The sequence below is a fragment of the Danio rerio genome, chromosome 17 (assembly GCF_049306965.1).
Source record: "Danio rerio strain Tuebingen ecotype United States chromosome 17, GRCz12tu, whole genome shotgun sequence".
NCBI classification, from domain to species: Eukaryota; Metazoa; Chordata; class Actinopteri; order Cypriniformes; family Danionidae; genus Danio; species Danio rerio.
In genome coordinates this window covers 38627674-38647571 of record NC_133192.1, presented here as the reverse complement: position 1 = coordinate 38647571, position 19898 = coordinate 38627674, and the positions used below count along the sequence as shown (strand labels likewise).

The 19898-nt window shown below is 35.6% G+C and overlaps 1 protein-coding gene across 4 annotated transcripts in view; it reads left to right on the top strand.

Moving 5' to 3' along the window:
- The window catches only part of myo6b (myosin VIb), a 157880-nt gene that overhangs the window by 60522 nt on the left and 77460 nt on the right, over nucleotides 1-19898 (top strand). For all 4 annotated transcript variants that reach the window (XR_012392699.1, XM_009293188.4, XM_021467148.2 and 1 more), the window contains 3 exon segments: nucleotides 8834-8991; nucleotides 15612-15703; nucleotides 15938-16010. Coding sequence is in view for 3 of the 4 variants with exons in the window: in XM_009293188.4 (XP_009291463.1) it covers nucleotides 8834-8991; nucleotides 15612-15703; nucleotides 15938-16010 (323 nt within the window). In the remaining variant the exon portion in view is untranslated.

Genomic DNA, 19898 nt, shown 5'->3' with positions numbered 1-19898 from the left:
CTGTATTCAGACCCGATGATTCGGCAGTCCTCCTCATTTATAGTGTTTTCATGATTATCTTTGCTATGATATAACAAATTGTGGTTATATTATTTGAAATTACGAATAGCCTATTGTATATGTAACACGGCATTAAATTACTTTTGAAATAAACTACTAGTTTAGTATTTTAATAGAAATAAACTACTGTTTATTTCTTTGCATTTTAACTTTGTAAACTATAAAATCATGCGTCTCCTCACGGTTTGTGTCTCATTTTGTGAGGCAACTGACAACAGTTCACTCCCCTCTTTCTTTATGCCACGCCCACTCCTTCCTCGGCTCGCAGTGCTCCACACCCATCATGTAGCATTTTTTTTAACTTCTGAGGTACACTTGAACTAAAAGAGGGGGGTTTCATGACCCTTTGACATCTGCTCATGCAGAGACCCAAGAAGGAGGGGTGCCCGATTTCTTTTATTTCTCTTTTTTGCATTCAAATGATGATCAAAAGAGTCACCACAGACCCCCTGCTTGATATTTTTCCACACAACTCAATCTCCCAGTGATCTGAAACGTCTTCTAGCATTACATTTCGTCATTTGGCCCCCCATTCACATTCGCATAACTGTTAAATGAATCCTCCGGTTGCTCGCTCGCAGACGACAGGAGAGCCGAAAATAGCTAATCGCAGGTTTTTCCATTAGAGATATGGTCAGTATAATCGAATGTGGCACAGGCTAAATTGGCCGAGGGGCCGCAATAGTCTAGTTGCCATTGAAAGTCTTCTGTGTTTAAACGGATGTGTTATTTTTTCTATTGCTAATATAAGAGAGAAGACCTTGCTTAACTTTGGTTTTTGCTTTTTCCACAAGTCTCTGGTGCTTCTTTTCTGGAAGACTCAGGTTTGTAATTTTAAGAAGCAAAAGCTTTGTTCTTCTCAGCTTTCGATATGTAAAACCTACAGTCCAATTATGGCACACGCCAATTGTCAGAGGACAGAGGAATTGGAAAAACTCAATTGCTTTGATTGAATCGTGCCCCATTCCTCGTCGGCCAGGTGGAGTTTTATATTTTTCACCATTTGAATGATAGGGCAGCGCTCGGTGAATTAATAATAAAGGCATGATTTTTTTTATTGTATTAATTTGATTCTTCTTAGAGCAACATCATTTTAATAATAAGTAGAAAATGAAATCGAAAATAGCCGGGTGATGAAATGGGTAAATGTTATTATAATGAGAAACAAAAACTCTGAAAACTCTTGAAAGAAAATGTGGTCAAATTTACGAGTGGACAGCAGTGAAATGATTTTAAAAGATCATTTCACAAAAACAAAACAGATGTTTTCATGGAAGATCCTCATAACTGTCAAAGTAAGTGTCGGGACATGGCAAAAGCTGTTGAGGTTATAAAATGCTAAATAACTAGGAAAAACCTGTGGGGCAAAAATGCATTTCAAAACATTACCTATTACTTTTTAACCATTACTTTTCACCATATATATATATATATATATGTATATATATATATATATATATATATATATATATATATATATATATATATATATATATATATATATATATATATATATAAATTCTCCAATCACTTATTAGGTAAACCTTACTGGTACTGGGGTGGATCCCTTTTGCCTTTTGCAGAACTGCCTTAAAACTATGTGGTACAGATTTAACAAGGTACTGGAAATATTCCTCAGAGATTTTGATCCATTTTGACATGATAGCATCATGTTGCTGCAGATTTGTCGGCTGCACATCCATGATATGAATCTCCTGTTCCACCACATCCCAGAGGTGCTCTATTGGATTGAGATCAGGTAAATGTGGTGGCCATTTGAGTACAGTGAACTCTTTGTCATGTTCAACAAACCAGTCTGAGATGATTCAAGCTTTATAACATGGGACACTATTCTGCTGGAAGTAGCCATCAGAATATTAGTACACTGTGGTCATAAAGGGATAGACATGGTCAGCAACAATACTCAGGTATGGCTGTAACATTGACACCATTACACCACCACCACCAGCCTGAACTGTTGGTACAAGGCAGGATCGATCCATGCTTTCATGTGGTTGTTGACACCAAATTCTGACTTTAACATCCGTATGTCGCAGCAGAAATCGAGACTCATCAGACCAGGCAACATTTTTCCAATCTTCTATTGTCCAATTTTGGTGAGCCTGTGTGAATTGTAGCCTCAGTTTCCTGTTCTCAGCTGACAGGAGTGGGACCCAGTGTTGTCTTCTGCTTTAGCCCATCCGCCTAAAGGTTCGACGTGTTGTGCATTCAGTGATGCTCTTCTGCATACCTCAGTTGTAACGAGTAGTTATTTGAGTTACTGTTGCCTTTCTATCAGCTTAAACCAGTTTGTCCATTCTACTCTGACCTCTAGTATCCACAAGGCATTTGCGCCTACAGAACTGCCGCTGACTAGATATTTTCTCTTTTTCAGATCATTCTCTATAAACTCTTGAGATGGTTGTGCGTGAAAATCCCAGTAGATCAGCAGTTTCTAAAATACTCAGACCAGCCTGTTTGGCACCAACAACTATGCCACGTTCAAAGTCACTTAAATCACCTTTCTTCCCCATGCTGATGCTCAGTTTAAACTGCAGCAGATCGTCTTGACCATGTCTACATGCCTAAATGTTGCTGCCATGTGATTTGCTGTTTAGAAGTTTGCGTTAATAAGCAGTTAGACAGGTGTACCTAATAAAGTGTGTACAGTATATTCAGCAGATTTTTTTATTCTTATGTTTTTTTATACTTCGAGTCTAATGCTAATTTAACTCTTACTAGAATCACCAGTCAGTCCAATAAGTTCAGTTCGGTTTCCTGGACGCCATTTTAAAATTTCTAAATTATTAGCCTTTTAAGCTAGATTTTTTTTTCGATAGTCTACAAAACAAACCATTATTAATCCAATAACTTGTCTTATTACCCTAACCTGCCAAGTTAACCTAATTACCCTAGTTAAGCCTTTAAATATCACTTTAAGCTGTATAGAAGTGTCTTGAAAAATATCTAGTCAAATATTATTTACTATCATCATGGCAAAGATAAAATCAATCAGTTATTAGAGATGAGTTATTATAACTATTATTTTTAGAAATGAGTTGAATTGTTTAGAAATTTCCGTTAAACAGAAACTGGGGGAAAATAAACAGGGGGCTAATAATTCAGGGGGGCTAATAATTCTGACTTCAACTTTATATATATATATATATATATATATATATATATATATATATATATATATATATATATATATATATATATATATATATATATATATATATATATATATATATATATTTGTAAACTACAAAACAATCTTACTGCTTTCAAAAAAACATTTGTAGTCATGACTTTGTCATATCATTTTTTTTACAGAGTATATATACAGTGTGTATAATCATGTTGTTAGGAAATAATTAGGAAATAATTTCTGGCAAAGCAAATAAAATAAAAAGACAATATTACTTCTGCAAATGGTTTTTGTTTTTATCTCAGCAGAAGGGTAATACTTTTGATATGTTGTGGAAACATGTATCTTGTTCAGCAAAAAAGCTTAATTTTTGTAGTAACATACGCCAGTCAGCACATCTGAAGCAACTATAGGTGCATGGGAAAAATCAAAATGTGCAAAAGGGAAACAAAGATCCTGCACACCATCAATACTTCCTGCATGAATATTTTATTATACAGTATATGACGTCTCATATATATATGAGGTCCCATGACCTTCATGAGACATTGGGATTGTTTGTTTCCCTGTAGTAACGCACAGTATGTAAAATAAAATTAAATTAATATTATTGTCCATTGTCAGACATTTCACAAGGTGGGGGTTGTATTTCAAAAACAGCTACAGGAACATGTTACTGTATAAGTGGTCCGTTTGGTCTGCTTTACAGTTTTCTATAAGGAGAAGTCAGTCTGGCCTCTTATGGGTTAAATTAATATATATTTAATGAATAGTAATAATATTTCATAATATGCATTACAAAAATTATATATGTTTTAAAAAAGTGTACCTGATCTTTATTATGGAAAAAACACTCTTTTGTTTAGGCGAAAACAATATGGAACCTTAAGTCTTATATAAAACGGTGAAACTTTATATAAAATCTTGATCTTTTATCTCATTTAAAAGCCTAGCTCTTCTCAGCTTTCGACATGTAAAACCCACAGTTCAATTACGCCACACACCAATTGTCGAAGGAGAGAGAAATTGGAAAAACCCGATGGCCTCGATTGAATCGTACGCTCCATTCCTCTTCGCCCAGGTGAGGTTTTATATTCTGCACCGTCTGAATGATAGGGCAGCGCTCGGAGGATTAATATTTAACCAAGCACAGATGCTGGACTGGGAGTGTTTGCACTGCATGAATAATGGATGTTTGTCTGTGGGAGTGGCCTGGGGTCTTTTAGGTATGATGAGAATCAAAGTCGCTGGAGGTTTCGCTGCCCTCCTCATTTGGCTGCCAACAGATGCACAGCCACGTACATATGCATTACACGTTTTTTTATGGAAAATTATGGAGACTGTATTCAAACAAGGCTACCTTGACCCTCGCAATTCACACCGATAGACAGCGGAGAGGGCAGCAGCTTGAGCCTGACAAAAGCTTCATTTCATGGGCGCATTGTGATTTTTCTAAATCTGCTCAACTCAACAAAGCGGGTGACATTGTGAGGCAGGAGAGCACTGCAAGCCTCTCGATGTGGGGAATACACTAATAGCATAAAAGCGAGTTAATGAAAAGCAATCTCGCAGACCCGAGATGCTAGAGATTATTGCGGGCCCAGGTCCAGCTTTTATTAACTGCGCAGGCAATAAGAGTCACACTGCAGGTATTCCCACAGCGGGACGGCAGGCGTCAAGAGTTTGATCATGCAGTTCTGGAGTTTCAGATGGTCGCCGCGAGTCGTGCGCCTCATGAGGATAGTGCGGAGCCATTGTGTCTTGCGATTATGAGCTGCTTTGCTTTAACAGGCGCGTGTTATAGAGATTTATTGTGTTTTCGTGTAATATCTCTGGGCTCTGCTGCATTTCCAGCCCTTTAAGCTTCAACGGGATTTCGGAGCGCTGCTTGTTTTGTGTATGTACATTCATCACTGTTCCCTCTAAAGAGTAAGTTTGGATTTAATCGTTTCCCTGTACTGTATTTCTACTTTTATTATATTATTAATCTCCGCTGGGACCATTAAAGGGTGAGTTCACCCAAAAATGAAAAATCTGTTTTTAATTACTCGCCCTCATGTTGTTGAAATCCCCTGAGATCTTCAGTCTTTCGGAACACAAATTACGATATTTTAGATGAAATCCTGGAGCTCTCTCTTCCTTCATATAATCTTCCGACTCATTCAAAGTCCAAAAGAAAACAGCAAAAACATTCTGTGTGACTTCAAACTGTAAAAACAACTTTGTTCGGCAATGTTTTCCTTGTCAGAACTGGTTGTGCGTTTACTACAGGCAGTACACTATTTGCAAGTTGCACTGCTGACTTTAATGCCAATACATTGTTCTGCCCTTAGTAAATGCTCAATTAAGCAACCTGATGTAGTTGTCAGATGATATATAAGTAAACAGAGTTGTGCTTACAGTTTGTTTGGCACACGAACTTGTTTTTGGAGTTTTGTATGATTTCATTTGAACTGTTGGAGTCACAATAAATGTTTTGACAATGTTATTGGTACCTTTTCTGGACTTTGAATGTCTTGGGACAGTTGGTATGTATGGAGGATGAGAGAGCTTTTGGATTTCATCTAAAATGTTGACTTATTTATTTATTTTTTTTGAAGATAAACAAAGGTCTCATGGATTTGTAACGACATAGGGTTAGTAGTTAATAAATATATATATATTTTTTTTACACACTTGATGAACAACAAAGCAGAAAAGGAGGATGTCTTATTTCATTTGTATGCTGACAATGTTCAAATCTTTCTCCCTGTTGCTTCAGAATCTCTGCACGGATGTTTAGTTGACTTCAAACTTTGGCTGTCACAGAAATGTCTTTCTCTGAACAAAGACAAAGCAGAATGGATTGTGTTTGGCAACTTGAATCTTCCTAATGAGTTACCCTCTGTTCATCTTAGCTTTTCCCCATATTTTAGCCATGTACACTGTAACAAAATGCATGGTTCCACACAATTCCTTTATGTTGCCTCAACACAAATCTATTAAGTTACTTAAATCGTTTTAAAAATGTTGGTGGATTGAACTTAAAACAATTAAGTTGCCCCCTAAAAAACTTAAGAATTGTGTTGTTTGAACTCATTTTATATAAGTATTTTAAGTGTACTTAAAAATTTAGGAGTGAATTTGGAACATAGTTTAAAAATTTGATAAACCGGTTAATTGAGTGATCAAGGTAAGTTTTTTCTAGCTTCGCCTTCTTCAAGCCATTTCTGAGCCAGCGTAATCTAGAGAAAGTCATTCATGCCTTTATCAGCTCTCGTCTGGGCTATTGCAGTGCACTTTATGTTGGAATCAACCCAACCTTCATCAGTTATAACTGGTGCAAAATGCTGCTGCTCGCATGCTGACGAATAGTCGGAAACGTGAGCACCTTACGTTTACTCTCTTCAGTGGCTCCCTGTTAATTTCAGAATTTATTTTTAACTACTGTTGTTTGTTTTTTATGCAGTTAATTGTTCTGCACATTCATATTTATGTGAGATTTTAAAGGTTCTTAAACCAAACAGGGCCCTACTATTAGCAGGCTAGTTGTTGCTGGAGGTTCCCTAGATCCAGGTATAAACAATGAGGTGATCGTTCATTTGCATTGGCAGGTCCAAAACTGTGAAACACCCTCCCTTCAGATCACAGATGTGGCACTGTTTAAAGAAAAACTTAAAACCTATTTGTTTACACTTGCTTTTGATTTTTGGTAGTACCTAATGCTGTTTTATTGACACTTGTGCTCTTACTGTTTTATGTGTTTTAATGTTTAATTTGGTTTTTAATACTGTAAAGCACTTTGGGCAGCCTCCTGGTTGTAATAAGGTGCTATATATTAAAAGTTGATTGATTGGTGTTGAAATACATGGTATTAAAAGTAATTTAGATTCTATTAATGTGTCTTCACTCTTGACCAGTTAGGCTCTGTTTATATACTCTATTGGAATTGCTCTTTGAAGAGTTCAAGCGGGTTTTGATCGACTTCCAGACAAATGCTGGTAAAGTTTGACCAACTTATAAAGGGAGTGTGGACCAAAGACACCTAAATGGTCCAAAAATTGGGTATGATGCAATATGTTTATTAAAAACAAATAATTTTCAAACATATGTCTTTTTGTCTGTTCATATTCTCAGTGTTGCCCAGAACACATCTTTTTCCAGCAGCAGATTTTTATCTTTTTGCAAAGATTTCCTGATGGTGTTTTGTCTTCCTTACCCAATATTATAAACTTTTTAAGCTCAACTGACAAAAAACATACTAGCTTAAATTGTGCTTTATTTTTATCTAGTTTTGGGGAGTATATTTAATTTAAGTATTAAAATGAATGTAAACATAAAAGAAACAGGAATAAGTGTAGTATATATATATATATATATATATATATATATATATATATATATATATATATATATATATATATATATATATATATATATATATATATATATATATATATATATATTTGTGTGTGTGTGTGTGTGTGTGTGTGTGTGTGTGTGTGTGTGTGTGTGTGTGTGTGTGTGTGTCCATATGCCACTATAAACATAGTTTCAAGTCTTAGGAATTAGAGCTGCATGATTTTGGAAAAATCTAACATTGCGATACTTTTTTTATTCTACTATATACTTGCAATATGAATACAATATCTCTAGATGAGTTGAATAACAATTTGGAAAGAATTTATCATTTTAAATTGTTTGGGATCTGTAGGGGAGAGCATATGCATACAATATAAGAAACAATCTTTAAGTGTAGATAAATTCAATAAAGAAAAAAAAAACAAATGATTTAAACAGCGTTTTATAGTTTTTTTAAGGAGTCAAACTGTATTCAGGTGTACAGTAATTGAATAATCAAATGTAAATGCTGCATAGTCTTCGTTTTATAAAGACTTTTTAAAAACACAACAATTTTTTTAGGCTTGAATGCCTTTAAAACCCTCACACAGCATACATTGCATACATGTTGCATACATGCAACATTGCATATACTCGCATGTGTCTATTGCATGTGATTATTGTGAATGCTATGCTATAATGATAAGATATTGTGTAGTCCTATAAGCACTAGTGGAAACCCTTTGAATTGTTCTTTTCTTAAAAAAAGGCAAGAAAACTTACTTTCAGTAATCAGCGAAGCATAAGATTGTCTTAATTTATCTTTGTCCCTGTAAAAGCCAGGGAACACTTCCCCATGCTCTCAAACAAACCCTAATTTCCCCTCTTATGTCATTATCAAACAATTTCACTGATGCTTATTTTTTTTGTAACATTTTTGGCTGAAACAACCTTTAATTATATCCCTTTGTCCTCGGTATAATGGTAGAAACACATTATTGTCAGGTCAAATAAAGTCAGACAAGATTTTTTTTTTCACTTGCCCTGAGCATTTGCAATCATAACAGATTTGAGAGAAAAAGAAATTACATTTTGACTCAAAATTATTTCTTGATGGCATTCTGCTTTCCCCTAAAATGTGTGTGTGTGTGTGTGTGTGTGTGTTTGTGTGTTTTAAGCAACTGTCTTAAGAGTGCAAAGTTGGACAGAGTAAAACAGAATGGACATGTATTGATGAGGCGGCATTAGCAGAAGCCCTGGCCCAGATTTTGACTCTTCCTGTCCCACTTTGCTCCTCTCCAGGGTGCCTCTGAAGGTGGAACAGGCCAACAATGCCCGTGATGCCCTCGCCAAAGCCGTTTACAGCCGGCTCTTTGATCATGTGGTCAAACGGGTCAACCAGTGCTTCCCCTTTGATACGTCCTCCAACTTCATCGGCGTGCTGGACATTGCTGGCTTTGGTGAGACCAAAAGTTTGAGAACACTTTACTATGACCACCTGATTTTTTCTCTACAAATTATATTAGTATCTTCAATTCTTTTTTATATATATTTAATTTAACATACATTGGATATATGGAATATATTATATTTATATGCATTTGATAAATTTAATTTAACATTTCAGATTTTACTGGTATTACAATTTGATTAGTGACATCAAAGCTGGGAAGAAAATATATTCATTTATTCATTTGTCTATTTATTTATTTATTTATTTTTTTTTTATTTATTCATTCATTTATTCATTCATTTTTATGTTTTTCTATATCCTTGTATGTATATTTGTTTTCAGATTTAATTTAGATCTTACATATGGTCCCAGAATAATGACATAGGGCCCTATCATACACCCGGCACAATGTGGCGCAGGCGTGACGCAATTGTTATTTGCTACTTTCAGCTCGGCGCAAGGGTCATTTTGAGGTGTTGCGCCACGCTTTTTAAATAGCAAATGCATTTGCGCTCATATGTGCGCCCATAGGCGTTCTGGTCTAAAAAAGCAGGCGTGTTTTGGCGCGTTGCTATTTTGAGTAACTGTAATAGTATGTTCTTTAGACCAGAACAAACCCGGTCTAAAGTCTGGCGCAGAGCGCGTTAGTTGTGCGCCTCGCTTTCACACTGCTTAATACACACAAAATGTAGAGCAATACGCAAATATCTTTACATATGAAAAAGATTTGAAAAATTTAGGATATATTAAGGGTATTATATAAATGATATATATATATATATGATATAAATTTAAAGAATTAAAATATTACAAAACATATCATTTTCTAGCCTATATGAATTTAAAAACCACTGCATTGAATCCTTCATCTCGGGAGCCTTTTTCAGTTCATTCAATTTGCTTGTGTATAATGTTATTATTATTAGTAGTATTATTTATTATATCCATATTTATATATTTTTTAGTTTTTTATTAAAAACAAGCTTAGATTTGTCCACCTGTCAGGTTTTAGACCATATGGGGCTTAGCAGGTGTTTTTGGAAATAACTCAGTATTTTGACCACACTTCGTTATTATTGTTCATTTATTCGTTTGCTGGAAATTACAACTGAATTTAGAAATAGTTTTGGAACAAATCTTTGCGCTTAACAAACTAAAATTAATTATTTATAGGCTAATTGATGTCTGTGCGTAAAGGTTTCCCTATCCACGAGAGCAAAAGCGAAAGTGAACTAACTTTATGTCATGTGAATAGCAAATGCGCTTATGGCGCGACGCAACTGCTTCTTAAAGGGAATGGGAGATGAGACTCTGATTGGTTTATTCTCAAAACACACCTATAACTCATTAAGAAAATAAACTTAACCCTTTTAGACCATGCGCCACGGCTCAAAGTGGATTTTCCCGTCCTCATATTAGCACATATGGATTCTGACATGCCCTGAATGCGTTTGCGCCCTGCGCTTTCCGTTTTGCGCATAAACCGTCAAAATAGAGCCCTTAAACTCGGGTTAACGCTCCAAAATAAAATTCTATAAAATTCACAGTTAAAATATAGTTATTTGTTCTGCTAAACACAATAATTTACTTCAAGAGTTGGTATAAATTAGGGCTGGGCGATCAATCAAAAGTTATCCAAATTGACTTTCAAAACCTATGATCACTGTTTTTTTTCCTGGACGATTTTTTCAAGGACTTTCCCTACGTGTCATGTGACTTCACTCTGTTAATGTCTTCTACGGCCACTTTACAGCCACATCTTATCTCTGGTCAAGTAGGACGATGGACTCCTTCTTGAGCCTTACTTTGTGCTTCACTGACGATGATTGGATGCTGTGCCAAAGATGCCTTGTGACGGCATATTATCCATTGTGTTAAAATTATTATTTACATTAAAATATTTGTTCACAGAAGTTGCAAGAAATTCACTGTTTAAAATGTTATTTACAGGATATGCAAGAGTTATTTTTTGTTAGTGTTATTTTTACAATTCACAAACTAATTTCGAGAGGAGCACGTGTTATGATTGATCCGGGCTGGTCTCCCATTTGTAATCATTAGTAAGCCAATCGGATTATTCCAAACTCACTATAAATAGGTCGTCTAGCATTACTCCCTTATCTTCATTTTTTTAAGAATCCCCCCATTCACCCCATCTCCCCCTTCACCTCATTTACCAAGGGGAGCTCTCGAGAACTACCTGATCTTGTACTCCCTCACATGCAAGTAAGCAAACTTACTTAAGCTTTCTGTGTTTTGAGGGATAAAGAGATGATTCTGACCTATACGGTAACCTTAGGGTGTCCGCGGGGTTGTAAAAGGTAGTTAATGAAATTAGCCAAAATTAAGGCCTTAAAAAGTATTAAAAAGTAATACACGTCATCTGACGAGGTATTACATTTTCAAGCCCAGTTTTTTAGATAAACTTTCAATTTGTGTCAAGTGTAGACTTTATTCTAACTTTTAAATTAAAACATTGGGAAATGCAAGTTTTCGGACCTCAAGCTGGAGGAAGCAAGGTTTAAAGACTGGCCTATGGCTGTTGTTGGGAACAACTGCGAGGCTTATAGCCACGTCTGCAAGAAGACAATTATATTGGCGCTATATTAGTTTATATCAGCTGTCAATCACTAAAGGCTTTCCGCTGCCAGATGACAGGGAGCTTGTGTGGGGAATGCGGGAATTGCAAACGGGGGAAGAGTGAAAAGTACCGATGACATTGATTATGTTGATTATGTCCGCCAGCCATGATCAATTGAGTGTTTTCGTGTTCAGCGCAAATGTCTTCTATAAATGTAAAATCTAACCCTGCACATCATCGCCAAAGAAGCTCGCCTTTACTAAGTTTAAACTAAATTTGCGGCTTATAACAAAGAACGGTATTGCGCCAGTGGTCACCGCGAGAATCCTGCTCTGCCCCGGTCGGCTGACTCTCCTGCTTTTTTCCCACAAACACAGAAAACTGTAAATCTGTGCATAAGACTGAGCATTTAAAATAACACAAACTGAAACCAAAACTTTTTAAGATTGATAGAAGTGAGGCTTTTCTACTTTTTGTCCATTCTTTCTTGAGATGTATATTATTTTTCTATTTAATTACTGATGACTGCTTTGCAGCTTTCAGCCTTGAATTGAATGATTTATTATAGTCTTTTGTTTGTTTCGTAGCAGAAATATTATTTATTAAATTAACATGCATATAAAAACAATATTACAAAATAAACATTTCTTTCTGCAATGCTTCATCTTTGTTTGATGCAAACCGTAAATTTATTTTTCATAAAGTAATAGTCTGACTTTTTATCGCAGATATCTCACATTCAGGCACATTCAAGAAAGCATAATAATGAGAAATGTAGTTCATTGTTAGTATTATTGTCAACATCTTCATCATTTATATTGTATAATTATTAGATCTTTGTTTTGGAGTTGTTTTGCACAAATATTAATAAGTCATCACAGAATTAGTCTGATAGTTGTTTCTGGTTTTTGTTTGTGTTTTGTTAGTGTCTGGTTTTGTTAGTACTGTGACACATTGATTAATCCCTCTGCTTTACTTAAATGTATGTTATTTGCAGCATGTTATTCCATTTAAAAATATATATTACATTTATGCCACTACAGTTGCAGCTCGTGCAAGTCCTGCTGGTGTTACATTTTTTTGAAGTTATTAAAAAAGTTAGTAAAAGGTATTAAATTCAACTCACCAAGTTCTGTATATATCCTGAACCTTATCTTTTAGTTAAGATATTTAAATTCATAACAGTTTTTAAATATAATATGGCATATAATAATCAGTTTTTATAACTTAGAATTGTTATTAATCAGTGCTGTCAAAATTTGTGTGTTAACGCATGCAATTAATTAAAAATATTCAACGCGTTAAAAAAATTATCACAATTAATGCAGTTGCAGTTTTTTTTTTTTTTTTACTTCCTGTTTTGGTCGATGTGTGTTTAAAGCCTGGTTTATACTTCTGCGTCAAGTGACCGGTGTAACTCACGGCGAAGGCAACGCGCACAGCTGTGCATTTATACTTCTATTTATACGTCTCTGTTGGTCTGCATTAACACTTCCGAAAAGCTAGTTGGCATTGAGGTGTAAATGTTCCTCTGTGTCGAGTTTCTTCGCTTCTGTTTTGCTTTTCCTGAACACTTCCTGGTTGTACAAGTGACTCAAACTCGCTCATTTTGAGGCAGGAACCGGCGAACGTGCAACAACTTTAACTATGAGGTAAACACAAAACAAAACTTTCCATCCGGAGCTTCTTCACGGGACTCCACACTTGTAAACAATCGCTCGCGCCATTCGCGCGGCTCACGGTCCCACCGAGACTCGTCAGCGCTACCAAGCCGACCAATCCCAGAGCTTGCGCTACGCGTTGTTGCGACGTGTAGTTACATTTTTTGAGAGGTGCACGTCAGTGATGCCGACGGCCACGGCGAAGGGCTATGGATCAGCGCCGTAGCATACGCCAGCGTTTGACGCAGAAGTATAAATCAGCCTTAACATGCAAGTAAATATGGATAAGACCAAGGAAGCACTTTTTGAAGGCAAGTTTTAGTATAAAACAATTAATGTTCAATTTCATGCAATTTCTGGTGTTTCATTTTTAACTTTTGACTTCAGTTTTAATGGAATTTAAAACCGCATGGCGAACGGAAAGAAAAACCTCCGCATTTTGTGACTCGGTTGTCCTTCAAGATAATAAGATAAAATCGCTGCTTACATGGTAGACTCTTAATAAGAGTATTATCTTAATCATATTAAAATCGAAGTAGTGGTATCCATGTAAGTGAAAGATGGAGTCGCGAGCTGTCAGACAGCGCATTCCTCTGCCTTTCAGCCTGAGTCCTCAAATGTGTCATTAAGTTTGATATTTTTCCTCCTTAAATGCTATGAAAGCGTATGCTTTGCATTGTTGTGTCAGAATCCTTGTGAAACATAACCATACTTTAGAATGCTTAGTTCTAGATTTGATGAACGCGATCATGTGTGTTGAATCTGAAGGGAGTCGCTCCAGCTGCCCTGTCGTAAACTGCACGCGTTATGTGTGTGTGCGTGTGTGTGTCTGTGTCTGTGTGTGTGTGTGTGTGTGTGTGTGTGTGTGTCTGTGTCAGGCCCGTGCACAAAGCACAGACCCTTTCAGGGGCAGGTGCTCAACGCGATCGCAAAGTAAAGAGCAAGTGCCTCCTGAGATGGGCACCTCAGCCAATAAGGGCAGAGAGGCAGTGGCTCTAGCCACCGGGCCACCCACCATGTGCACGGCTCTAGTCTGTGTGTGTGCGCGCGCGTTTCTTAGCAACAAACCTGCCTAAATGTTGTTGTCTGTAGCCACTAAATCAAAAAGTTACGAATTGCTGTAATACTGCGTTGTACTCTCAGCTCACATCATTCAAAAGAAAAGGTCCACATTGTCCCCTGATAATGTCAACAGACTGGACTGTCTTAGCCACAGGCTGAATGTAAAGGAGGACTGAGCAAAATTGTTTCTACTTTATAATTTTTTTCTTAACTAAGAACAAAACAACTTTACAATGAGTGCAACAGTTTGTATTCAATACTTTATTATTATTATTATTTTCCATTTTCCATATCTGCAATGCCTGTATTTTGGCATGTATTTACAGTCCACTTAGAATCCAACTTGGAAATAATTTTTTTCTTTATTGGCATTGATTGTTTTAAAATTCAAATGACACTAACATGCCTGTATTTTTATTTCTGTAATAAATATGGCTGTCAAGCCAGGATCTTGATAGTTTATTGTGGGTTAGTTGTTTACATGAAGAAATCTGTGTTACAAGTTAAACAAAAATTCTAATAAATAATTATATTTTGAGTTTAAATAGTTTTTGTCTTGCGTTTACATTAATTTTACATTTGAATAGCCAAAATAACAAGTTTCAGTCTTTTAAATGAGATAAATTTTCAAAAGAAGTGTGATTAATTAGTTAATTTTTTGTAATCCATTGACAGCACTATTATTAATTCAAATTAGCACAATTCAAATTCAAATAGTTTTGGCATATTATTAGCTCCATACGTATTTAGGAGACATTCACCCAGAATGCATCTTTGCATCTAAAACACCAATTATTGTGAAAATTAGCAATGCACATGAAATATCATGAACGACTGGCCATGAAAGTTTGGTACTACACCCAAACAAAATCCGACTGTAAGCTCATTTTTTTTTAGATATCAACTTAAGGTAAAAAGAGACCAAACTAAAAAAGATGCTTCATCCAATACCTGAACTTGCTGGAAAAGCAAAAAAATGCACCTTGAAAGTGCTGAAAAGTGCTGGAACCCGAATTTGGAAAAGGTGTAAGAACTCTGTGCTTTCTATCGATGCATCCTCCACGCAGCCTAAAATATCCCATTAATGTTAAAATATAAAATAAACCAGCATGAGATATGACTCATTAAACATATAGTGGAGGAAGCGATTCACTGGCTATTAGCTTGTCTCGTTGCGAAATAAGGTAGAGAATTTGCCGTGGGATTAACAGTAATTGGCTCTCACTAACGCTGTCTCTATAATAGTGTAACTGTTAAATGCTTTTAGAGATACACCTATAGCCGCTGAATCACAAATTGCTTTTCTTTTATATTCCTCTTCAGAGTATTTCGAGCACAACAGCTTTGAGCAGTTCTGCATCAACTATTGTAATGAAAAGCTGCAGCAGTTTTTTAATGAACGCATACTGAAAGAGGTGAGTCATCAGTGTTATTGGGATTTTTTAGTATTGATCGGTGACTCATAACTGTGGCCTTTTTAGAAACCGACTCTTTTTCTTTGATTGTAAGCACACACTTGTTCCAATTTAATGATTCCAGTTTTACTTCTTTTGAGACGATCTTGTTGCAGCAGATTAAGTTAAGCATTTTACCAATTTCAGCCACACACAAAAAAAGCGGTGTATACTTATCTTGTGTTTTCTCCCCAGGAGCAAGAGCTGTATCAGAGAGAAGGCCTGGGAGTGAATGAAGTTCATTATGTTGATAATCAGGACTGCATAGGTCAGTGTCCCTTCGGCCGTGAATATTAATGACCTTCCTCTATTCCATTCATTAGTGGATGTAGTATGGTGCATAGAAAGTCTAAAGTATAAGTCAGTCTTTTTTTTTTTTTACATCAATGTTGAATGTTTAGATGTGGGAATTGAAAAAAATAATTTCAATTATGGTATTGAATACCTAAAGTTAGCAATTAGATGCTTTTATTTGATTCTGCAAGAACATTTCACACTAATCAAATCAAAAACATGATATAGAACATCGTGTGTATTTGACTTAAAGGGTTAGTTCACACACAAATGAAAATGCTGTCATCATTTACTCATGTTTCTTTCATCTGTTGAACACAAAAGAAGATACTTTGCAGAATGCTGGGACCCATTGATCTCCCTAGTTGTTTTGCTTTTCTATTATTGAAGTTGGTGCCAGCAGTCAGCATTTTTCTGAAATTGATAAAGGTTTTAAACTTCATGAGGGAGAGTAAAAAATGAGATATGTTTTGGGTAAACTTTCACTTTAAAAAGCCTCTTATGTATTAAAAACTCATATTTTGTTTTTGGGGGTCTCTAACAACAGACTGATATGCGTGCAAGGTCAAAAACACTTTTGTTGTCTTATAAGATGCATTTATTTTTACCTTATTATCCCAACAACTCCCCTATTATTTGTTCAGTGATTCATTTGTTGCCAAACCCCTCCTTAGCACGATGCTAATCAGCGCTGATTGGTCCGATGACCTAGTTTGACTGCAATCAGCATGAGACAGAGAGAAACGCCCACCACGGCTTATCAACATGGTTGAAGTAGTCAGAGTGCAGAGTATATGTGTGAGCCCAATGCAGGAGTGCATTAAAGCAATGCAGTTAAACACCAGCATATCACTCTATTCTTAACCAAGTAATAACAACGACACACATTCAGTATGAATCCACATAGTGGCAAAAGCTAAACTATTTTAAAACGACTGCCGCACGTGTGTATCCGTAATTCGTAAACAAAGCAGCACACTTTGCGTTTTCAACGTGGATTTAGACGCGATATGAGAATATAAAGACTCTTAACCAAGTACAGTACAAACCATGTGGAGCGATTACAAGTAGCCAAACACAATTAAATACATATTTTGCAAGCTAGAGAAATCAAAGATTCAGCCGTTTTAATCACTCTCACTTACATTTGTGAACTGGTGGAAGAAACTGATCCATGAACTGTGTACTGATAAAGTTTCAGTCTTTTTTGATCCTTTCTTTAACAAATGGCCAATGAATCCCCCGTCGCAGGGTAGATTATTGCATTGATCACCAGAACGTTCACTCATTAATGTTCTGCCATGATCAGTCCCACACTCTGTGAAAGGAGTGTTCATGTTTTACCGGATCCAGCACAGAACTTTTTACTATTGTTTGTTGTCAACCTTAAAATGAACAGGCAAAAGATTCTGACAAACGACGAATCATTTAAGCGACTCTGAGTTTAATCTTTTATTTAAAAAAATCTATATTTTTAGACCTATTTTTTTACTTAGGTTGCATTTACACTGCAGATCTTGATGGTTAATTCCGATTTTTTGACTGTATCTGATTTTTTTACTCATCCGATTGTCTGCATTTACACAGCAAACCGCAAATATGCAATAACCATGAAAAAAAGAGCGGGCGCTGACTGACAGCTGATAATAAAAATGCGCTCTTTAATCTGTTCGCAGGGTTTAATTTTTTAAAATTCTTTTTGACAAGTTGTTTTACTAGAGTTTATGACAGAAAAGTTCTCATTTGGCCATCTTCTTTTAATCTAAGCTTTTTTAAACCTGTGGGCAACTTAATGTGATGTCCTTGGCATGACTTTTGCACGTGATATATGCAACAGTTTAATATTCGTTTATATTGGTTAAGTGGTGGAAGTTGCTCTCTCTCTCTCTGCAGACACAAGGACCCATTTCCGGTTCATGTCGGATAAATTTCCACATATGTACAAGGCTTGAATCTGATTTGAGTAAATTGGATCCATGTGATTTTTTTCTGCTTACATGCACATGATCCAAATCTGATCTGTGCGACATTAGAGAAAAAATCTGAATTGAGTCACTTGAACGATACAGTGTAAATACAGCCTTTGAGCTGAGTTTCAAACTGCATGGAAGGTAATTTTAAAAAACCCACACAAGGGGCTGTTTAAATAAATTCCTTTAAACCATGCACAATAATTTACATGTTGAGGAAATCTTTCCTCATTTTACACAACCTGTTTTGCTATAAATAATTTTTTGCTTTCTTTACATGAATGTTGAATGTTAGCTGCATGTGTAAATACCAAAAAGTTCCAATTATGGTATTGAATACCTAAGGTTAGCAATCAAATACTTTTCATTTGATTCTGCAAGAATATTTCACACTAATCTAATCACTAAGCATGATGGAGAACATGTGCATATTTGATTTAAAGGGATAGTTCACACACAAATGAAAATTCTGTCATCATTTACTAACATTTTATGTTTCTTTTATCTGTTGAACACAAAATAAGATATTGCTTTTTTGGTAACACTTTACAATAAGGTCCATTAGTTAATGCATTTACTAACATGAACTAATCATGAACAACACTTGTACAGCATTTATTAATCATAATTAAACATGTACTAATGCATTATTAACATCCAAGTCCATCTTGTTAACCTTAGTTAGTGCACCGTGAGTTAAGATGAACAATGAACTACTGTATTTTCATTAACTAACGTTTACTAACATGAATAAATACTGTAGTAAATGTATAGTTCATTGTTTGTTCATGTTAGTAAATGTATTAATTAACATTAACTAATAAACCTTATTGTAAAGTGTGACCGCTTTTTTGTCATTTTGTTTTTCTACTAGTTGATGGGATTTTATATCAAATATGTTTATATTATATTAAATATCGTCTTTTGTGTTCAACTGAAGAAATACATTCATAAAGGTTTAAAACTACACGAGAGAGTGTAAATAATTGTGTTTTTTTTATACTTCTATATACTTATACTTGTTTTTTATTCTTCTATTACATTAGGTAAAGTCCCTTGAACCATGCACACTAATGTACATGTCTGGGAAAGCTTTCTTCATATTTACACATTCTGTTTAAGGCTATAAATAACAGTAAAGCGTGAAAGTTCACCTTCACCAAGTCATTCATGTGAGAGCTGCACATGCATACTTCGTTGCTCGATTCAGATCAATCCTGCACTCTGCTTGCGTTAATAAGTTAAGACAGTTTTGTTTCAGTCCTGCTGTGCGACCGCTGTGCATGACAGCTTATAGTTTATTCTGGAATTGTTGCTCTTAGCAGTCAAAAGGAATTAATGCATACATTACCACTGTAAATGTTAGATATATATAAATGGTTTTGGTATACAGAGTTAATCTGCACGTTTTATTTAAAGCAAGTGTATTAAAGCCATTAACCGGTTTTGTATTCTTAAATTATTTGTAGCTTTTATGTTAATTTGAGCATAGGTGTTTAAAATTTGCACTAAGAATAAATCGTCGTTGTCCAGTGTTTACAATGTTGATCTTCAAGAATAACAAAAATTATAGTAATTTTCCCTCTACTAGGAGTTTTAATGATTTCTAAGAGCAGAAGAGGACAATTTTGGATTGCAACATGTTGTATGTTGACTTGCAACATTTTAAGTGAATTGCTGACAAATGCTTTGGCGATAATAAATAGACTTGGTTGGTGGTTTGAGTACCGGCTGGGCCAGTGCTGGGCCAGTTGGCATTTCTGTGTGAAGTTTGCATCTCCCCGCGTTCATGTGGGTTTCCTCTTGTGTCCCCCACAGTCCTTTAGGTGAATTGTGTAAACAAAATTGGCCATAGTGTACGAGTGTGTGTGTGTGAATGCGAGAGTGTATGC